General features: G+C 42.9%; 1 protein-coding gene across 1 annotated transcript in view; it reads right to left on the bottom strand.

The window, feature by feature from the left end:
• Positions 1-19,324, bottom strand: part of BTBD2 (BTB domain containing 2) — a 101,095-nt gene that overhangs the window by 69,852 nt on the left and 11,919 nt on the right. Inside the window, exon 2 of the mRNA XM_077272254.1 lies at positions 10,396-10,515. Within this exon, the coding sequence (XP_077128369.1) occupies positions 10,396-10,515 (120 nt within the window). The remainder of the gene's footprint in view (positions 1-10,395; positions 10,516-19,324) is intronic.

Here is a 19,324-nt window from a genome sequence, read left to right as displayed (position 1 = left end):
CATGCGCAGTGCGCCCGCCGAATCTGCCGGCCGGCAGATTTGTTCCAGGTATAGTTTGATCACTGTGATATAACCTATCACAGTGATCAAAATAAAAAAAATAGTAAATGACCCCCCCCCCCCCTTTTATCACCCCCATAGGTAGGGACAATAATAAAAACTGGGCAACAACTGTTGCGGTCCAATTTCCCCTGTTACCCTTGCAAAAATAAATTACTTGCTAAAACATAATTTTTGAGGAAAGAAAAATGATTTTTTATTTTCACGGCTCTGCGTTGTAAACTTCTGTGAAGCACTTGGGGGTTGAACGTGCTCACCACACATCTAGATAAGTTCCTTGGGGGGTCTAGTTTCCAAAATGGGGTCACTTGTAGGGGAGCTCCAATGTTTAGGCACACAGGGGCTCTCCAAACGCGACATGGTGTCCGCTAACGATTGGAGCTAATTTTCCATTCAAAAAGTCAAATGGCGCGCCTCCCCTTCCGAGCCTTGCACCCAAACAGTGGTTTACCCCCACATATGAGGTATCAGCGTACTCAGGAGAAATTGCCCAACACATTTTAGGATCCATTTTATCCTGTTACCCATGTGAAAATGAAAAAATTGAGGTTAAAGAAATTTTGTGTGAAAAAAAAAAAAAAAACTTTTTCATTTTTACAGATCAATTTGTGAAGCACCTGGGGGTTTTAAGTGCTCACTATGCTTCTAGATAAGTTCCTTGGGGGGTCTAGTTTCCAAAATGGGGTCACTTGTGGGGGAGCTCCAATGTTTAGGCACACGGGGGCTCTCCAAACGCGACATGGTGTCCGCTAAAGATTGGAGCCAATTTTTCATTCAAAAAGTCAAATGGTGCTCCTTCCCTTCTGAGCCCTACCGTGCGCCCAAACAGTGGTTTACCCCCACATATGAGGTATCAGCGTACTCAGGACAAATTGGACAACAACGTTCGTGGTCCAGTTTCTCCTTTTACCCTTGGGAAAATAAAAAAAATTGTTGCTAAAAGATCATTTTTGTGACTAAAAAGTTAAATGTTCATTTTTTACTTCCATGTTGCTTCTGCTGCTGTGAAACACCTGAAGGGTTAATAAACTTCTTGAATGTGGTTTTGAGCACCTTGAGGGGTGCAGTTTTTAGAATGGTGTTACTTTTGGGTATTTTCAGCCATATAGAACCCTCAAAATGACTTCAAATGTGAGGTGGTCCCTAAAAAAAAAAATGGTTTTGTAAATTTTGTTGTAAAAATGAGAAATCACTGGTCAAATTTTAACCCTTATAACTTCCTAGCAAAAAAAAAATTTGTTTCCAAAATTGTGCTGATGTAAAGTAGACATGTGGGAAATTAGTTATTTATTAACTATTTTGTGCCACATAACTCTCTGGTTTAACAGAATAAAAATTCAAAATGTGAAAATTGGGAAATTTTCAAAATTTTCGCCAAATTTCCGTGTTTTTCACAAATAAACTCAGAAATTATCGACCTAAATTTACCTCTAACATGAAGCCCAATATGTCACGAAAAAACAATCTCAGAAGCTAGGATCCGTTGAAGCGTTCCTGAGTTATTACCTCATAAAGGGACACTGGTCAGAATTGCAAAAAAACGGCAAGGTCATTAAGGCCAAAATAGGCTGGGTCATGAAGGGGTTAAAAGTTAATTTATTTCAGTTCTTCAATACAAAAAGTGAAACTCATATTAGATAGAGTAATTACAAGTAGAGTGATCTATTTCATGTGTTTATTTCTGTTAATGTTGATGATTATGGCTTACAGCCAATGAAAACCCAAAAGTCATTATCTCAGTAAATTAGAATACTTTGTAACACCAGCTTGAAAAAGGATTTTAAAATCCGAAATGTTGGCCTACTGAAATGTATGTTCAGTAAATGCACTCAATACTTGGTTGGGGCTCATTTTGCATCAATTACTGCATCCAATGCAGCGTGGCATGGTGGCGATCATCCTGCGGCACTGCTGTGGTGTTATGGAAGCCCAGGTTGCTTTCATAGCAGCCTTCAGCTCGTCTGCATTGTTGGGTCTGGTGTCCCATCTTCCTCTTGACAATACCCCATAGATTCTCTATGGGGTTTAAGGTCAGGCGAGTTTGCTGGCCAATCAAGCACAGTGATACTGTTTGTAAACCAGGTATTGGTACTTTCTGCAGTGTGGACAGGTGCCATGTCCTGCTGGAGAATGAAATCTCCAAAAATCTTGTCGGCAGAGGGAAGCATGAAGTGCTCTAAAATTTCCTGGTAGACACCTGTGCTCACTTTGGTCTTGATAAAACACAATGGACCTACACCAGCAGATGACATGGCTCCCCAAACCATCACTGATTGTGGAAACTTCACACTAGACCTCCAGCAGCTTAGATGCTGAGATCTCCATCTGTAAATGCGCCACCGTGGCAGCCATTTTCCCAGGGTCCTTCGCATAGTAAACCATGTAAGTGCGAGGGTTCTGGGCCTTCACAAAATGTCAGCAGAGCCCCGGCATCACCAGACACCCGCAGCGGCGCATATCCGAACACCTCCTCATCCCAGCCTGCAGCAACACTCCACTCGTCTCCTCCAGCAGTGACACCGGAGTAGTGTGTTAAATTGCAGAAGGAATAATAAATTGTGATTTTTCTCCCCAACGATCCCAGATAATAGAATTATTCTTACCGTTAATTCGGTTTCTAGGAACCTTCCACGACGGCATATGGAGGTTGTCTCTTTGCCCTAATGGGGAACAGGAAACAGAGGTTAAAAAGGACCTCCCACTTGCCAGTGACTTACAACTGAGACCATAGCACCGGTTTACCTTCTGAATCCCAGAATTAATCCAGGAATATATAGAGGGCGGGAATTAGCACCGTCGTGGAAGGTTCCTAGAAACCGAATTAACGGTAAGAATAATTCTATTTTCTCTAGTCACCTTCCACGACGGCATATGGAGGAATACCAACTAATTTGATACTAGGGAGGGACAACGGCCTGAAGAACCTTGCGGCCGAAGACCAAATCCTTATTGGATAACACATCCAACCTATAATGTTTGGAGAAGGTGTGAAGTGAGGACCACGTAGCTGCCCTGCAGATCTGCTCCGGAGATGCGCCTGCTCTTTCTGCCCAGGAAACTGACGTAGATCTGGTTGAGTGGGCCTTGATCCCTACCGGAGGTATTTTATTTTGAGCAAGGTAGGATTCTGTTATGGCTTTTTTAATCCATGTAGCAATGGTATTTTTGGCTACCTTTTTCCCCTTATTTTGTCCCGAGGAATGGACAAAAAGGTTATGATGAATTCTAAGATCTCGAGTTTGATCCAGGTAATGAAGCAGGATACGACGAACGTCCAGAGTGTTAAATTTCCTTTCCTCTGAGTTTGCAGGTTTGTTGCAAAAGGTAGGTAGAACGATTTCTTGAGAACGATGAAATTCAGAGACCACTTTAGGAAGGAAAGAAGGATCCAGATGGAGTACTATTGAGTCATCTCTAACCAGTAAATAAGGTTCTCTTATTGATAAGGCCTGTAATTCACCCACTCTTCTGGCTGAAGTTATAGCCACCAAAAAATCAGTTTTGTAAGCAAGATTTTGTGGGGAACAGGAAGACAGAGGTTCAAAGGGTGGACCCGTAAGACCTTGAAGTACAATGTTAAGATCCCATGGAGGAACTATGATTTGTTGCCTAGGGTTTATTCTGATTGCTGAGGTCATGAATCTTTTGATCCAGCGATGGCCTGCTAGATCTTGATCGAACATAGAACTGAGCGCAGAAATCTGGACCTTCAGCGTACTGGGTTTCAGGCCCATTTCCAAGCCTTTCTGTAAGAAATCTAATATCTTAGGTATATCCGGCCTGAGAGGGTCTGGAAGAATAGGTAGGCAAAAAGATGAAAACTTTTTCCAAATTTTATTGTAAATGGCGTTTGTTACTGGCTTCCTGGATTTTTGTAAGGTAGCTATGACAGGGATTGATAGCCCTTTTGCTCTCAAAACCTGGGCTTCAGAAACCACGCCGCTAAATTCCATTTCTGAGGGTCTGAGTGGAGAACTGGCCCCTGAGAGAGGAGATTGTCTTTTATTGGTAACATAACCGGCCCGTCCACTTGTAGTTGGATGATCAAGTTGAACCAACTTCTTTTGGGCCAAAAAGGAGCAATCAGAATAGTTGGAGTCCCTTCCATCCGAATTTTCCTCAGCACCTTTGCAAGGATTGGGATTGGTGGGAATGCGTAGGCCAGATGAAAGTGCCAATCTTGAACTAGAGCATCCACTGCTCTGGGATTGCCTGTTGGGTTCAGGGAAAAAAATGTTTCGACTTTTGCATTTTGATGGGAGGCAAAGAGGTCGACATCCGGGAGACCCCACCTGCTTACTAAAAGATTGAACGTTTGAGGCCTTCTTTAGGCTGGCGAATTTTGTGCTGCCCTGGTGTTTGATATGAGCCACCGTGGTCATGTTGTCTGAGTGTATCAGAACATGTTGGCCAGAAATCTGACGATCTGCTGCTAAGAGGGCTTCTTCCACCGCTTTGAGTTCCCGGAAATTCGAAGATCTCCCTCTGATCGTCTGGTCCCAGAGACCCTGATAGGGAACATGATTTATCATGGCTCCCCAGCCCCTCTTGCTGGCATCTGTCTTGATTGTAGTTATTGGGGACTGAACCCAACTCACACCTCTGAGAAGATTTTTCGATCTCATCCACCATGTTAAGGATGCTTTCACCCGACCTGGTGTGCGAATCATTTTGGTCAGTGAGCTGGGACGACCATCCCAATTGTCTAAGACATGGGTTTGAAGAATTCTTGAGTGGGCTTGAGCCCAAGCCACCGACTGAATGCAGGCTGTCATGGAGCCTAACAGCGACATTCCGTCTCGGAGTGTAGGAGATCTCATCTCCTTGTATTTCCTGATCTTTACTACTAATGGTAGTCTGTGATCGTCTGGAAGAAAGGACATTTGTTTTACCGAGTCCAGAACCACTCCTAAAAACTTTCTGGTTTTTGAGGGTTGAAGCTGAGATTTCTTCATATTCGGAATCCAACCCAGAGACTTCAGTATCTCTAATGTTGCTGACACATGGGACATCAGGGTTGCCTCGGCGGGAGCTACTATCAGCAGATCGTCCAAATAGGGCACTATACAAACCCCTTGTCTCCGGATAAAGGACACTGTTTCTGCCATCACTTTGGAGAACACCCTCGGGGCTGATGAAATGCCGAATGGGAGGACTCCAAACTGATAGTGCTCCACCTGGTGATTTCCCTGTATCGCAAACCTGAGATATTTTCTGTGTCTCTGGTGGATAGGAATGTGGAAATACGCATCCTTTAGATCGATAGTTGCCATAAAGGAGTGTTGATTTATTAAAGGGATGGCTGATTTTACAGACTCCATCTTGAATCTTCGATATTTCACGTACTGATTCAGACCCTTTAAATTTATAATAATCCGAACTTCCCCCGATGGTTTGGGTACCAGGAATAATCGGGAATAATGTCCCAGACCTTGTTCTGACTGTGGAACCGGGGAAATCACGTTTGATCTCTGAGACCCAACGTTAACAAATTGTGATGTCTTGCCGGAAGGGAAGTAATTTTTAGACCCTGAGGGGGGGGGGGAAAGAAATTAACTCAATCAAAAGGCCCTGCTTGATAGCATTGAGGACCCAGTGGGAACTGGTGATGTTTTCCCACTGATCCACATATTTTGAGAGTCAACCCCCCACCGGGTCGGAGTCATTGTTTATCTTGTTGGGATGACGACTGCTGCTGCTGTTGTTGCTGAGGGACAAAAATATTTTTCCCTCTCCCTTTTGCATAGCTCCACCTGCCGGTCTTGCCTTTACCCCTCGGTTGAGAGGACTGCGACATTGGGGCACGAAAAAAACGTTTTTTCGGTTGCTTTTGCTCCGGGAGCGCCTTTTTCTTGTCAGTCGCTTTGTCAAGAATGTCGTCTAATGCTGGGCCAAACACATAGTCTCCTTTAAAGGGAATGGCGCACAATTTAGCTTTAGAGGTGATATCGCCACTCCATAGTTTGAGCCAGAGAGCCCTTCTGGCAGAGTTGGAGAGTACTAGAGACCTGGCAGCAATCCTAACGGATTCCAGGGAAGCGTCCGCCAGGAAACCAGTAGCTCTAAGTAGTATAGGAAGTGAATCTAACATTTCACCTCTAGGGGTACCCTGCGATATGTGAGACTCCAGTTTTACTAGCCAACAGGAGAGGGCCCTGGCTACGCAGGTAGAGGCGATATTAGCCTTCAGGACAGACGTAGAGGATTCCCAAGACTTCTTCAGGAGACTCTCAATCTTCCTGTCCATAGGATCTCTCAATTGCGAAAAGTCCTCAAAGGGGAGTGCTGTTTTTTTGGCGACTCTGGCTACCTGCACGTCAACTTTGGGAATGTCAAGTTTGTCAAAATCACCTTCTAGAGGAAATCTATGTTTCATCTCTGAAGACATGCTAAAGCGCTTTTCAGGGAGTTCCCATTCCTGCTCAATCATGTTAACCACATTAGCGTGAACGGGAAACCCTGTTTTCTTCTCCGATCTGAGCCCACCGAACATATGATCCTGTATGGACTGAGGTACAGGTTCCTCTTCAAGTCCCATCGTGTTACGTACAGCAGAGACTAGGTCCTCAATATACTCTGAGGAAAAGAGGTATTTCCTGACCTCAGCTTTAGGGGATGCAGGATCTTCCCAGCCAACAGATGAAGTTTGAGAGTGGTCTGAATCAGAGTCCGATTCAATGACCTGTATCTTCCTTTTCTTAGCTGGGGAGTGTGGTGGCGGAGGTGGAGGTGTGAAAGCTGCCAAGGAAGATTGTACCTCCTGTTTAACAAGAGAGCGAATCTCATCTAGTAGCGATGGTTGCTCCGCTTTAATTATCTTGTCAGTGCATGGCTGACAGAGCTTTTTATCCCAGTTAGGAGGGAATTTAGCAGCACAGACCGGGCACTTCTTCCTATAGTTAGCTTTAGGGGTAGACCTTTCTCCCTGAAATAAAGAGGGAGAGAGGAGTGAGGAGCTAAACCCCCTAAGGGAACTACCTCCCGGATCCCGTCCCTGCGTACTCACAGTAGCAGGGGCAGCGCTGGGCTCTGCAGACACAGGGCATAAGGAACCGTCCATACAGAAGAATTTGGTCTTACCTCAGTGGTGGTTCAGCAGGCTTTTATGGAGAGCACTCCCAGCACCTGCCTCCAGCGGCCGAATCTCCCCCTCCGGTATCCATGTGTGGGACGCCATTGCTCCGACAACGCCGGCCGGCGAAACCCAGAAGTACCGGCTTCAGGGAGCATATGAAAACCGGAAGTGACGCACGCGCGACCGCTGACGTCACTTCCGGAACGTCGAGCCGCATGGAGGGGAAGAAGCCGGGAAGCTCAAAGAGGATCCCGGCTGGGGATCCAGGCCTGCTTTACCCTCGTGGGGGCGCAGGAAGGCCTGGAGGGGGTCCCGAGGTACCTGGAGTACAGGACGACGGGAGCAGCATAAGGGGAGGCACGGAGCGACACCAGCTGCCCGGCTAAGCAGGTAAAACCTGCTAAAAACACTGCAGTTCACCGGCCACTACAGCATATGAAAAAAACCTCTCCTTGTCCCAAGGGGAACAGGAAAGACACTGGCAAGTGGGAGGTCCTTTTAACCTCTCTGTTTCCTGTTCCCCATTAGGGCAAAGAGACAACCTCCATATGCCGTCGTGGAAGGTGACTAGAGAAATACAACTTAAAAGGGTTGTCTACTACTAGGACAAGCCCTTCTTGAACTAAATGTTTGGCCCCAATAAAACAAACTATATTCCCCTCCCATGCTGGCGTGGTTCCAGCACTCGCGGTCCCGGAGTTCTCTTGAAGTGTTGTGACATCTGAAGCCCGGCGACCCTTCAGTGCTGGCGCCACTGTCTCCGCTTTCTTACACTGCTTTCTCTTCATATTCAATCCGTTTGGCGAAAAGTTTGAAAATTTTGCAATTTTTAAACTTTTTAGGACCTTAAATGAGATATTAATAATTTTGTGTGGTACAACTAACAGTTAAAAAAAAAAAAAAAAAAATGAAAACCCAGCTCTAACAACTAACAGTTCCCATACGTCTACTTTACATTTGCATCATTTTTTTAAAGAATTTTTGTGTTCGGAAATTAGAAGGGTTCAAAGTTGGTCATCAATTTCTCATTTTTCCAACATAATTTACAAAAATGTTTCTTCTTTTTTAGGGACCACATCACATTTCAAGTGACTTTGGTGGTTTTATTAACCCTTCAGGTGCTTAACAGGAATTAATGAAATATGGAAGGAAAAGGAATGTGGAGGAAAATGGGTGGTGTGTCTTACAGTCCGGATGTACGGTGGGGTACGGTGTATAGTCTGGCTGTGGTGGGGAGGTAGGGGAACGGCATTGGCGGAGCTGCAGGTCACAGGAGGCTGGAGCCAACTCCTGTTCCCGCTGCTAAAGAGAAATATTCAGTACATTCCACGCCCATGGAGTGAATATTAATTTCGCTTTAATAATATTATTTTGGTATGATTTACCCCCCAATCCCCAACTTAGAATGCATGGCTCCATCACAACACATTAAAAAAATAAACATTACACTCACCTACACAGCGCTCCCTCGCAGCATCTGCTTTATGCTTGTAAGCAGCGCATGGCAGGGACGTCAAGCAGAGCACAGCTGCAGGAATACTCAAAGGGACTGTGCGCACAAAAAGCACGGAGTATTCATTCCTCTTCTGTAGCGCGCAGTGTCAGGAACTGGCTTCCTGCTGCTGCCCGATGGTCACGTGTGCCGCTACTTAAGAGAAATGAATATTCATTTTCTCTTAAGTAGCGGCACACGTGACCACAAGGAGGATAACAAGGAAATGGACAGCATGTGACTTAAATATAAGTCAGAGCAAAGGGTCTGAATACTTATGACCATGTGATATTTCAGTTTTTATTTTTTAATACATTTGCAAAAATTACTACATTTGGTTTTTTTTCAGTCAAGTTGGTGTGCAGAGTCTACATTAATGAGGAAAAAAAAAATTGTACTTTTTTGAATTTACCAAATGGCTGCAATGAAACAAAGTAAAAAATTTTAAGTTGTCTGAATAATTTCCATACCCACTGTATGCAAATATAGCCTCTATGCAGAAACTCATACTATGCAATTCTAATATTGAGCTTACTCCTAGTACAATGAAGATGTAAAGATAGAAAAAGATTTCATATATTTACTTTAAAAATCCATGTCAAAACAGTGTAAGATACAGATATTAAAGTGAGCATTTTACTACTGTAGCTGGATTTTACTGTTCAACCCTTGCAGATTACATGGACTGCTAAATTTTATATATTTGCTGTAGAAAAGCATGTACAATCCTATGAAAACGTTACATTTTCTTTAAATGGAATCTGTCACCCTCCAGGACATTTATGACCTATTAATATGGGCATACAGGTGATAGAAATGTTACACTGGCCCTACCTGTCTGCCTCATATTAATGGTCTTGTTGCTGAGAAATGTTATACTCTGTCTTTATGTTAATGATTTCTTCCAGGCTCCGGGGCGTGCAGTGCTGTAAGAAATCGCTGCCTCTTGTCTTCATTGTAATACTTACCTCCTCCCATCAGCATCAGTTACGAACCCGGAATCCCACACCTGCACCCTCTCATCCCCCCTTCTGTGGGCACTGCATTCAGGGATCTTCTGCGCCAGCAACTTTAGCTCGTGCACAGTCATCGCCATGTACACATGGTTCCTAGCCATGACTGTGCATGGAGGAAGTGGGGAAAGCACATTATGGGGGCGCACACCGGAGGTCACAGTGACTCTCCACTGCCTGTGCAGAAGATCCCTGAATGCAGTGCCCACAGATGGGAAGATGAGAGAGTGCAGGGTACAGTATTTCGGGGCCGTAACTGACACTAATGGGAGGTGTAAGTATTACAACAAAGACAGGAGGCCAGGAAATCATTAGCATAAAGACAGAGTATAACATTTCTCCACAACAAGAACATTAATATGAGGCATACAGGTAGGGCTTGCTTAACATTCATATTACCTGTATGCCCATGTCAATAGGTCATATACCTCCCGATGGACGATAGGTTCCCGTTAAAGCGCTTTAGATAGAATATGAAATATATATATTAGTTTGTAATTTTAATCCAGTAAAAAAGTCTATGAAAAAGAAAATATATTCCTGGACAACTCCTTTAAATATTTATCTTTACCCCTTGATTGGATAAGCAAATCGGATTCTGATGTTTCACCTTACACGAAAAGTGTGATGTTCGTGAACTGCCATTTTATTTTGTGTTTACACACTAAGCACTTTAAGATAAAAGTAGGAAAAATCATAGATCCTGCTTCAAATTTTAGAGTTGGATGAAGTATAAAGCTGTCCCAAGAACTTACTTCAGCAAAGCAAGGAAAGCAGCAGGTTCAACATCTGGCAATTCAATTTCTGTTGAGGTTGTAGCCATGCCACCATTAAACATGGCATCAAAGACTGCACTTCCCACTGCCAAAACAAACCTAAGAGATACAAAACATGCAGATTAATACACATCCAAAAGAGATTTGCATGTTAAAACCTACTAAAGGAAATCTGGCACCAGGTTTTTGAAATGTTATCTATTAGCAGCATGATCTAGGGAAAGAGACCCAGATTCCATTGACTTACTTGGCTGCAGTTTTGATAGAATCACTTTTTTCTGCAGCACATCAAGCAATTCTTTAAATGCTGAGGTCTGTATAACTCCACCCACACCACTGATTGGCAGCTTTCTGCCTATGCACAGTGCACAAAGATAGCTGCCAATCAGTAGGGGGGGGGGGCTATACAGAGATCATGAATATGGAGGACTATATGGCAGCAGGTTTACTAGTCCTCTAGTGATCATTTCTTCCTCATAAAACTGATTTTATTAAAAACTACAGCAATTAGCCCAGTAAGTGATACATTGATGGAATCAGGGTCTCTGTTTCAACATTATGCCACTATCAGATTAGGTGGCAAAAGTCTGGTGACAGTTTCCCTTTAAACAGACAGCACACAATCACACATATGCAAAGGTTTACATGCCCACAAGGTGAAAAGTACCCTGCTTTCATTTGGGAAATAGTAACTATTTATCTTTTTAAACTATTCAAGCACATGGTATGTCTGTCTTCAGAAATGGCAAAAAGCTGTTGCAGATGTCTCTTTGACCAAGTAGTAACCATTTTTGAACACTTCATTAAATGGTTGTTGTACTTTTATAATGATGACCCCCACCATTTTGGATAGGTCATCAATCTGATCGATGAGGTTCAGACACCAGTCACTGCCGCCGATCAATGTCGGTGATACACTTCAACAGTGTAGAGGCCATTGCCGAGTACTGCAGGCCGAACCTATATACATAAGGAAGCTGTCAGCACTGAGAACAGCTGATCAGTGGCAGCGACTGGTGTCAAAATCTCACTGGCTTCATCCAGTGACAGGACTCTCCCTAGAAGTGGCTCAATACAATAGAAGTTTTTTAAAGGAATTTTATTGTGCAAACAGAAGGTCATAAAAATATACATAATTGTTATGAAAAGTGGGATTTATCATAAAAAAAAAAAAAAAAAAAAAAAGTAGAAAAATAAAACTAAACTAAAACTACACACATTGTATTACAGGGTCTGTGAAAGACCAAAATTAAAAGATTAGCAAGCTATTTATCTCACTGACGCCATAAAGAAAAACAAAAGAATCATCGTTTTGCCAAAAAAAGAAACTAATAAAAAAAAAGTCACGTTGCCTAAAACATGAATAAAAGCAACAACTCATCTCACAGAGAAAAGCCCTCATCAAGAATAATCATTGGCTCCAGAAAATAAAAAAAACAAACCAAAAAAAAGGGGGAGGGATTGTACAATACTTTAACACCGACAATGCCATGTCCCCCTGTATGAGTTAAAAAAAATAAAATAAAAAAAATAGATGCCGACCTGCCAAACCAGTGGCTGTTCAGCAATGCGGGCGCTGGGTCCCTCAACTATGACACCAGTGCTCACAAGAAATGACATTCAGCCACTGATTGGCTGCAGCGTTCACACCTTCCTCCAGTTCCTTCTGAAGGAAGGCTGGATCCCATTAGTAGCCACTGAATGCTGTGTGACTGGAGCACCAGGAAATCCGATGACAACATTGCTGGAAAAGCATTGGTGTGTGAGATTAATCTGTTTTTTTCCCCCCATTTTACACAGGGGAATGCAATATTTAAGAAGGTGTCCAAGTAGTAGGCAACTCATTTAAGTGTGCAAATATAGCTAAATAAGTGAAACCATAAATCACATTGTCTTTGGATTATGTTCAATAGCAAAAAGATTTTCTAACGTTTTTTATCTAAGTTCAGCTTGAAGATGTAAAGTTACATGAAGAAATATTTGCTCATAATACAAAACAAGAATGTCTGAATTGTATTTGGTAGTAGACAATTCTCAATTAAAAGCAGGCACAGAATCCACTTTAGCTCCCTCCTAATGGGGCTCACTTTTGTTTGTCCTCCCCTTTTACTTGTGTTCTGTATTGGAGAGATCATAGCATTTGGTCTCCTCCACCAACTCTGAATCAAAGGCAAACTAGAGATCAACTGCAAGAGGAAGCCTGGAGAAAATGGCCAGAAGGGGCGCTATTCCTCATGTACACACAGGACTGCTTATTCCAAATAAATGTGCCCCCGCTGTGTAATGGCTGTGACTGACCGGACAGGATCATGCCTGGTCATATCACAGCTCCTGGGTAGGGGAAGAAAAGAGTATACAGACAGGACAACACGGGTTTGCAGCTGACTTTCTGTGAGGTAAAACATTTTAGATTTAGTGATATAATCAGCCGTGATCCCTCACAAATATACAGGTGCTTCTTACAAAATTAGATCAAATACTTAATTTATTTCAGTTCTTCAACACAAAAAGTGAAACTCATTATATAGAGTCATTACAAGCAGACTGATCTATTTCATGTGTTTATTTCTGTTAATGTTGATGATTATGGCTTACAGCCAATGAAAAACCAAAAGTCATTATCCCAGTAAATTAGAATACTTTATAACACCAGCTTGAAAAAATTTTAAAATCCAAAATGTTGGCCTACTGAAATGTATGTTCAGTAAATGAACTCAGTACTTGATCAGGGCTTCTTTTGCATCAATTACTGCAATGCGGCGAGGCATGGAGGCGATCAGCCTGTGGTACTGCTGAGGTGTTATGGAAGCCCAGGTTGCTTTGATAGCAGCCTTCAACTCGTCTGCATTGTTGGGTCTGGTGTCTCATCTTCCTCTTGACAACTGCCCATAGATGTAGCAACAGTCCACTCCTTGCGAATCTCCCTCAAATTTTTGAATGGCCTTTTCCAAACAATCCTTTTAAGGCTGTGGTTATCCCAGTTGTTTGTGCACGCTTTTTCTACTACAATTTTTCCTTCCACTCAGCTTTCCATTAATATATACAGCACTCTGAACAGCAGCTTGTTTAGCAATGAGCTTTCGTGGCTTACTCTCCTTGTGGAGTGTGTCAATGACTGCCTTCTGGACACCTGTCAAGTCAGCAGTCTTCCCCATAATTGTGGGAACATCAACATTAACAGAAATAAACACTTGAAATAGATCACTGTTTGTAATGATTATATAATATATGAGTTTCACTTTTTGTATTGAAGAACTGAGATAAATTAACTTTTTGATGATATTCTAATTTTGTGAGGAGCACCTCTATGTATACTCTCTTGCTTCCTCCCCTACTAAGGAGCTGTGGAATGATCAGACCATGTTCCTGTATGGTCAGACACATTATTCAAATGATCTATTTATTAAAATTTAATTTGTTTGTGGGAAAACCCCTTTATAGGGAACCTGTCAGGTCCCTTGTGAACCCATCGTTAGCGCTATACTTACCTCTCGCATGTGCGCGGTTTCTCCTCCTCGCATCACTGATCCTCTGAAGCCAGATGTAGGCTTGCTGGCTGTAAAGAGGCGCACTATGCATGATTGGTAGTCTTCTGCACTTCCGATCATAAGCAGTGCGCTTCAGAGGCCGGCACAAGTACACCTGACTTCAGAGGAACAAAGAAGCGAGAAAAAGCGCAAGGCAAGTATAGCGCCAGCGACACCAACACCCCATCGACTAGTCACAGCCCTCATTTACATATCAAACGGACTTCAGAAACTTTAGTATAGCTGACAACTTGCTGCATCAGCCAAGATTAGTGTGGCTACTGGCTATAGTTGTTTAACTCATTAAATGCTGTGTCAAAGACTACAGCGTCTAGATGGTTAATATTGTGTGGGGGCTTCCTCTTTAACACCATAGGCACCCTAAGATCTTGATCGCATGATAATGATGTTTGCAATGGCAATTCATTGCCAAATAATGGCTTTAGAGTCTGCCGGCTACAGCGTTCAGAAGTTAGAAACAGGTGGTAAAAATAAATGTCTCCATTCCTGTTATGCCACTTTGTATTAATTCCTGAAAAGCACTTGAAGGGTTAATAAGCTATCTGAAAGCAATTTTAAATATGTTAAGGGGTTTTTTTTTGTTTGTTTTTTTTAATAGAATCACTTTTGGGGTTTCCAATATATCGGACCCCCAAAATAACTTCAAAACTGAATAGGTCCCTAAAAATATAGGTTTTTAAATTTCCTTGAAAAAAAATGGAAAAAAAAATTGCTGCTACATTTTTAAACCTACAAAAATTCTAACAAAATAAAACAATTTACAAATGGTGCTGATGTAAAGCAGACATGAAGGAAATGTATTCATGTTTTTGTGTGGTGTGACTGTGGACTAGAGGGATAATCATTCAAAGTTAAAAAATTGCTAATTTTTCTAGATTTTTGTAAATTTTTTTTTTTTTTTTTTTTTTTTTATAATGCAGAAATTTAAATTTACCATCATAAACTACAATATGTTATGAAAAATAACCCAAACAATCTCAATATCACTGGGATATACTGAAGAGTTCCAGAGTTATTACCACAAAGTGAATCTAGTCAGATTTAAAAAAATCCGGCCCAGTCACTAAGGGGTTAATACAGGACTGTTAGGCAGGCAATTTACCGTATAAATGCAGACAACTGCTGGTAGTTCTGGGGCCACGGGGGACCCGACAGGTTCCCTTCAACTAGTGCGCTACACCTTCAGTCCACACAGAACATATTGAGTTGCAAGGAACCCAATCTGCTGGCTTTAGAGGTTGTATACTCTTTAGTAGCTATTCATGGCATTGTGTTATGGTTCTATTTGCTTCAATGGGATAATTACTCAAAATCTTGAATGGACACTAAAATTCTATATATTTTTATTTATTATTTTTTTTGGAGGCACATGCATCTACACATGCAGTCTATTCAGCTGATTGTGACACTCATCTAATGCTGATGGCTTACTTCATGGTCTGTATAAATACTGCAATGCCTGGGCTGCCCAAGGCCTAATAATAATAAATAATAATAATAATTATTGTTGTTATTATTTATATACCAACTCCAGATACCAACTTACAGCCCCAAATGCCAATTATTAAAGGCTGAATAACGCTTTAGAGAAATAGTCACAGGTATGGAAGTTCTACCCTATGCGTGGAATAGAGGATAACATGTCAATTGCTGGTGGTCCAATCACAAAGACCCCCCAATGATCCAGGGAACCGAAGCTCTGAAAAGCCCTATAGATAGGGAATAGCTCCATACTTCAGAATACCCTTTTAAGTATTAACTGTAGACCTCTCTAACACCAGTAGTAGGAAGTTTCAGATGCATTTGTGATGACTATCTTTCACCTCCATTTGCTACTGAACTGTCCAATATCAACAGATACTATTATCTTGTTCTGCACATGCCTCTCCACCCTTAAAGAAAAATATGCTATCTAGCCTTCCTTTTAGGCAAGCACAGATGGCTGCACTCACAATCACTATATGGACCTGGGGAGGGAAGTCTCCTGCCCCCTCTTCCTCCATAGACAGCTCTGGCTTTACAGGAGCCAGAAAATGGCAGAGATAGATGGAAACCAAGTACAGTAGGTTGTGAGGAGATGCTCTAAACGGTGCTCGAGTTGAACAATCAATGCCGACAGATCACAGAGTTACGCCATGATCACACATCCGTGTCTATATTTATATGCATGTAAAACAGACTGTATTAGGCCGTGTGTCCACGGTAAGTAAACGCTGCTTGTTTGACGCTGCAGCGTCAAACACGCAGCGTCCAGATGTTCCAGCATAGTGGAGGGGATTTTTTGAAATCCCGTGTCCACTATGCGTGGAAACCCGCACGCGGCGGGCCTGCGACTCCGGACATGCTGCGCGTCTTTTCAGATCGCAGCATGTCCGTGCTACCTGCGGCGACGCTGCGTCGCCGCAGGTAATATCACAGGGCCCTATGGCGAGGGGTGCGATGATCCCGGATGTGTACTGTACACATCCGGCATGATCGCGTCCCAGAAAGGGGGCGGGACTTAGCGCCGAGCGGCTTCGCCGCTGCGGCGATACCGCCGGCCATCCTGAACATGGACACGCACCCTTAAGGTACCTTCACACGAAACGACTTTGTAACGATATCGCTAGCGATCCGTGACGTTGCAGCGTCCTCGCTAGCGATATCGTTTAGTTTGACACGCAGCAGCGATCAGGATCCTGCTGTGATGTCGCTGGTCGCTGAATAAAGTCCAGAACTTTATTTGGTCGTCCGATCGCCGTGTATCGTTGTGTTTGAAAGCAAAAGCAACGATACCAGCGATGTTTTACACTGGTAACCAGGGTAAACATCGGGTTACCAAGCGCAGGGCCGCGCTTAGTAACCCGATGTTTACCCTGGTTACCAGCGTAAAAGTAAAAATAACAAACAGTACATGCTCACCTGCGCGTCCCCCAGCGTCTGCTTCCTGACACTTACTGAGCGCCGGCCCTAAAGTGAAAGCACAGCAGTGACGTCACCGCTCTGCTGTTAGGGCCGGAGCTCAGTCAGTGTAAGGAAGCAGACGCTGGGGGACGCGCAGGTGAGCATGTACTGTTTGTTATTTTTACTTTTACGCTGGTAACCAGGGTAAACATCGGGTTACTAAGCGCGGCCCTGCGCTTAGCAACCCGATGTTTACCCTGGTTACCCGGGGACCTCGGCATCGTTGGTCGCTGGAGAGCGGTCTGTGTGACAGCTCTCCAGCGACCAAACAGCGACGCTGCAGCGATCGGCATCGTTGTCGCTATCGCTGCAGCGTCGCTTCGTGTGAAGGTACCTTTAGTCTCTCTTGTGTAATCTGTATAGCCTCCGTTTTTTCTAATCAGTCTTTAAATACGGAAATAGGTAAACTCTGAACTTTATCCATTCACTTTTCATAATGGATCAGTGGAGAAAAGTGATAACAATAAGTCCCCACAATATGCTAATCTATTTAGGACTATACTAGGAGGAGTTTTTGTCATCTTGCTCTACTAAATCTATAGCACACTTCCGCTACGGAGGAGACGAGAGGGGGTTAGGGAGCTTGCAACATAGCAAATTAATCCAAATGAGGCCAAGTTTAATGCGTAGCAGGCGAGTGCCGGTCCCACTGGTAAGCACAGCCACAATAAAGAAAAAAAGGGGAGGGAGTTTCCCCGGACACCAAACCAGGAGATAAAAATCAAAAACCTTTATTCGGCACGTCATGCCATGATTAAAAGAACCTTTCTTAAATTATTTGGCTTGACATGCCAAATAAAGGTTTTTGATTTTATCTCATGGTTTGGTGTGACGGAGAAACTCCCTCCCCTTTTTCTTCTTCATACTTCCGCTACATTGATGATCTGCTAATAATCTGGACAGGCTCAAAAGATTATCTGCATAGCTTCCACAATAACTTCAAGTTCCAACCAACCATCAAGCTCACCCGCAACTTCTCAAAGTCCCAAATACATTTTTTGGACACGACCATATACATCAAGGACAATGCCATACAAACATCAATTTACCATAAGCCCACAGGACGTCCAGCATATCTTAGATGGAACAGCTTTCATCCAAGAAAAAAACCCAAAAAACTATTTACGGTCAAGCTCTGAGGTAAAGTTGGATCTGTTCACGCAGCAAAGAGAAAACTACACCTACTATCACTGAGGAATACATTCCTACAAGATACCAGCCACTGGGAATAGATGCACAGATCCACAGAGCTACAAGGATCCCAGAAGCAGCCTCCTGGATTACAGAGGACAACAACCACCACATGAGCATCCTAAGGAAAATTGGGGCTGATCTCCGACCCATATTCCAGAGACATATTGTACTTCATGTTAGTGGTAAACTTTCTTCGATATGACTTGCGTTTATTTTTGAGAAAGATGGAAATATGGCGAAAATTTTGCAATTTTCAAACTTTGAATTTTTATGCTATTAAATCAGAGAGATGTCACAAAATAGTTCATAAGTAACATCTCCCACATGTCTACGTTACATCAGCACAATTCTGGAAGCAAATTTTTTTTGTTAGGAAGCTATAAAGGTTAAGTTGACCAGCGATTTCTCATTTTTACAACAAAATTTACAAAACCATATTTTTTTATTTTTTTTTAGGGACCACCTCACATTTGAAGTCACTGAGGGGTGTACATAATAGAAAATACCCAAAAGTGAAACATTCTAAAAACTGCACCTCTCTATGTGCTCAAAACCACATGCAAGAAGTTTATTAACCCTTTAAATGCTTCACAGGAACTGAAGCAATGTGGAAGGAAAAAATGATGGCCGGAAGCGTGATTTAAATGAGGCTATCAGAGTTTGACAGTGGATTTAACTAGTTAATAGCCGCAGGTGGATCGCGATTCCACCCGCGGCTATTGCGGGCACATGTCAGCTGTTTAAAACAGCTCCGGCGGTGAGCCCACATCAAGGCGGGGGATACTGACATCGGCGTACTAATACATCTGATGTTAGTATGTTAGTAAGGGGTTAATGAATTTATGGATACCATCAAAGAAAATGAATACACATTATACTGTAGATGCAATCATGCTTAAGCACAGGCGCCGCCTCCTGCAGAAGGAAAAGATAAAGATATAGATATATAGAGCACGATCACATCTACAGTAAAATGTGTATTGAATTGTTTTCATTGATGGTATCCGAAAATTCATCCCCGTCCCCCCCTTCAAAAAAAAAATCAGTTCGAAAATGGCGCCATCTTGCTAGAAGAGGAAAAAAAATTGTCTTTACAAGATGGCACCGGCTGCACCTGCGTAGTAGCATCTGTCGGCGATGCTACTGTATAGGCGCCATCTTGGAGGAGGCTTTTTTTCCTCTAGCAAGATGGCACCGCATGTGCAGTAGCTACTATCGAATTG

Source organism: Ranitomeya variabilis, chromosome 1, assembly GCF_051348905.1.
Source record: "Ranitomeya variabilis isolate aRanVar5 chromosome 1, aRanVar5.hap1, whole genome shotgun sequence".
Classification (NCBI taxonomy): Eukaryota; Metazoa; Chordata; class Amphibia; order Anura; family Dendrobatidae; genus Ranitomeya; species Ranitomeya variabilis.
Note: the sequence above shows the minus strand (reverse complement) of the source record. Positions and strands in the feature narration are given on the sequence as shown.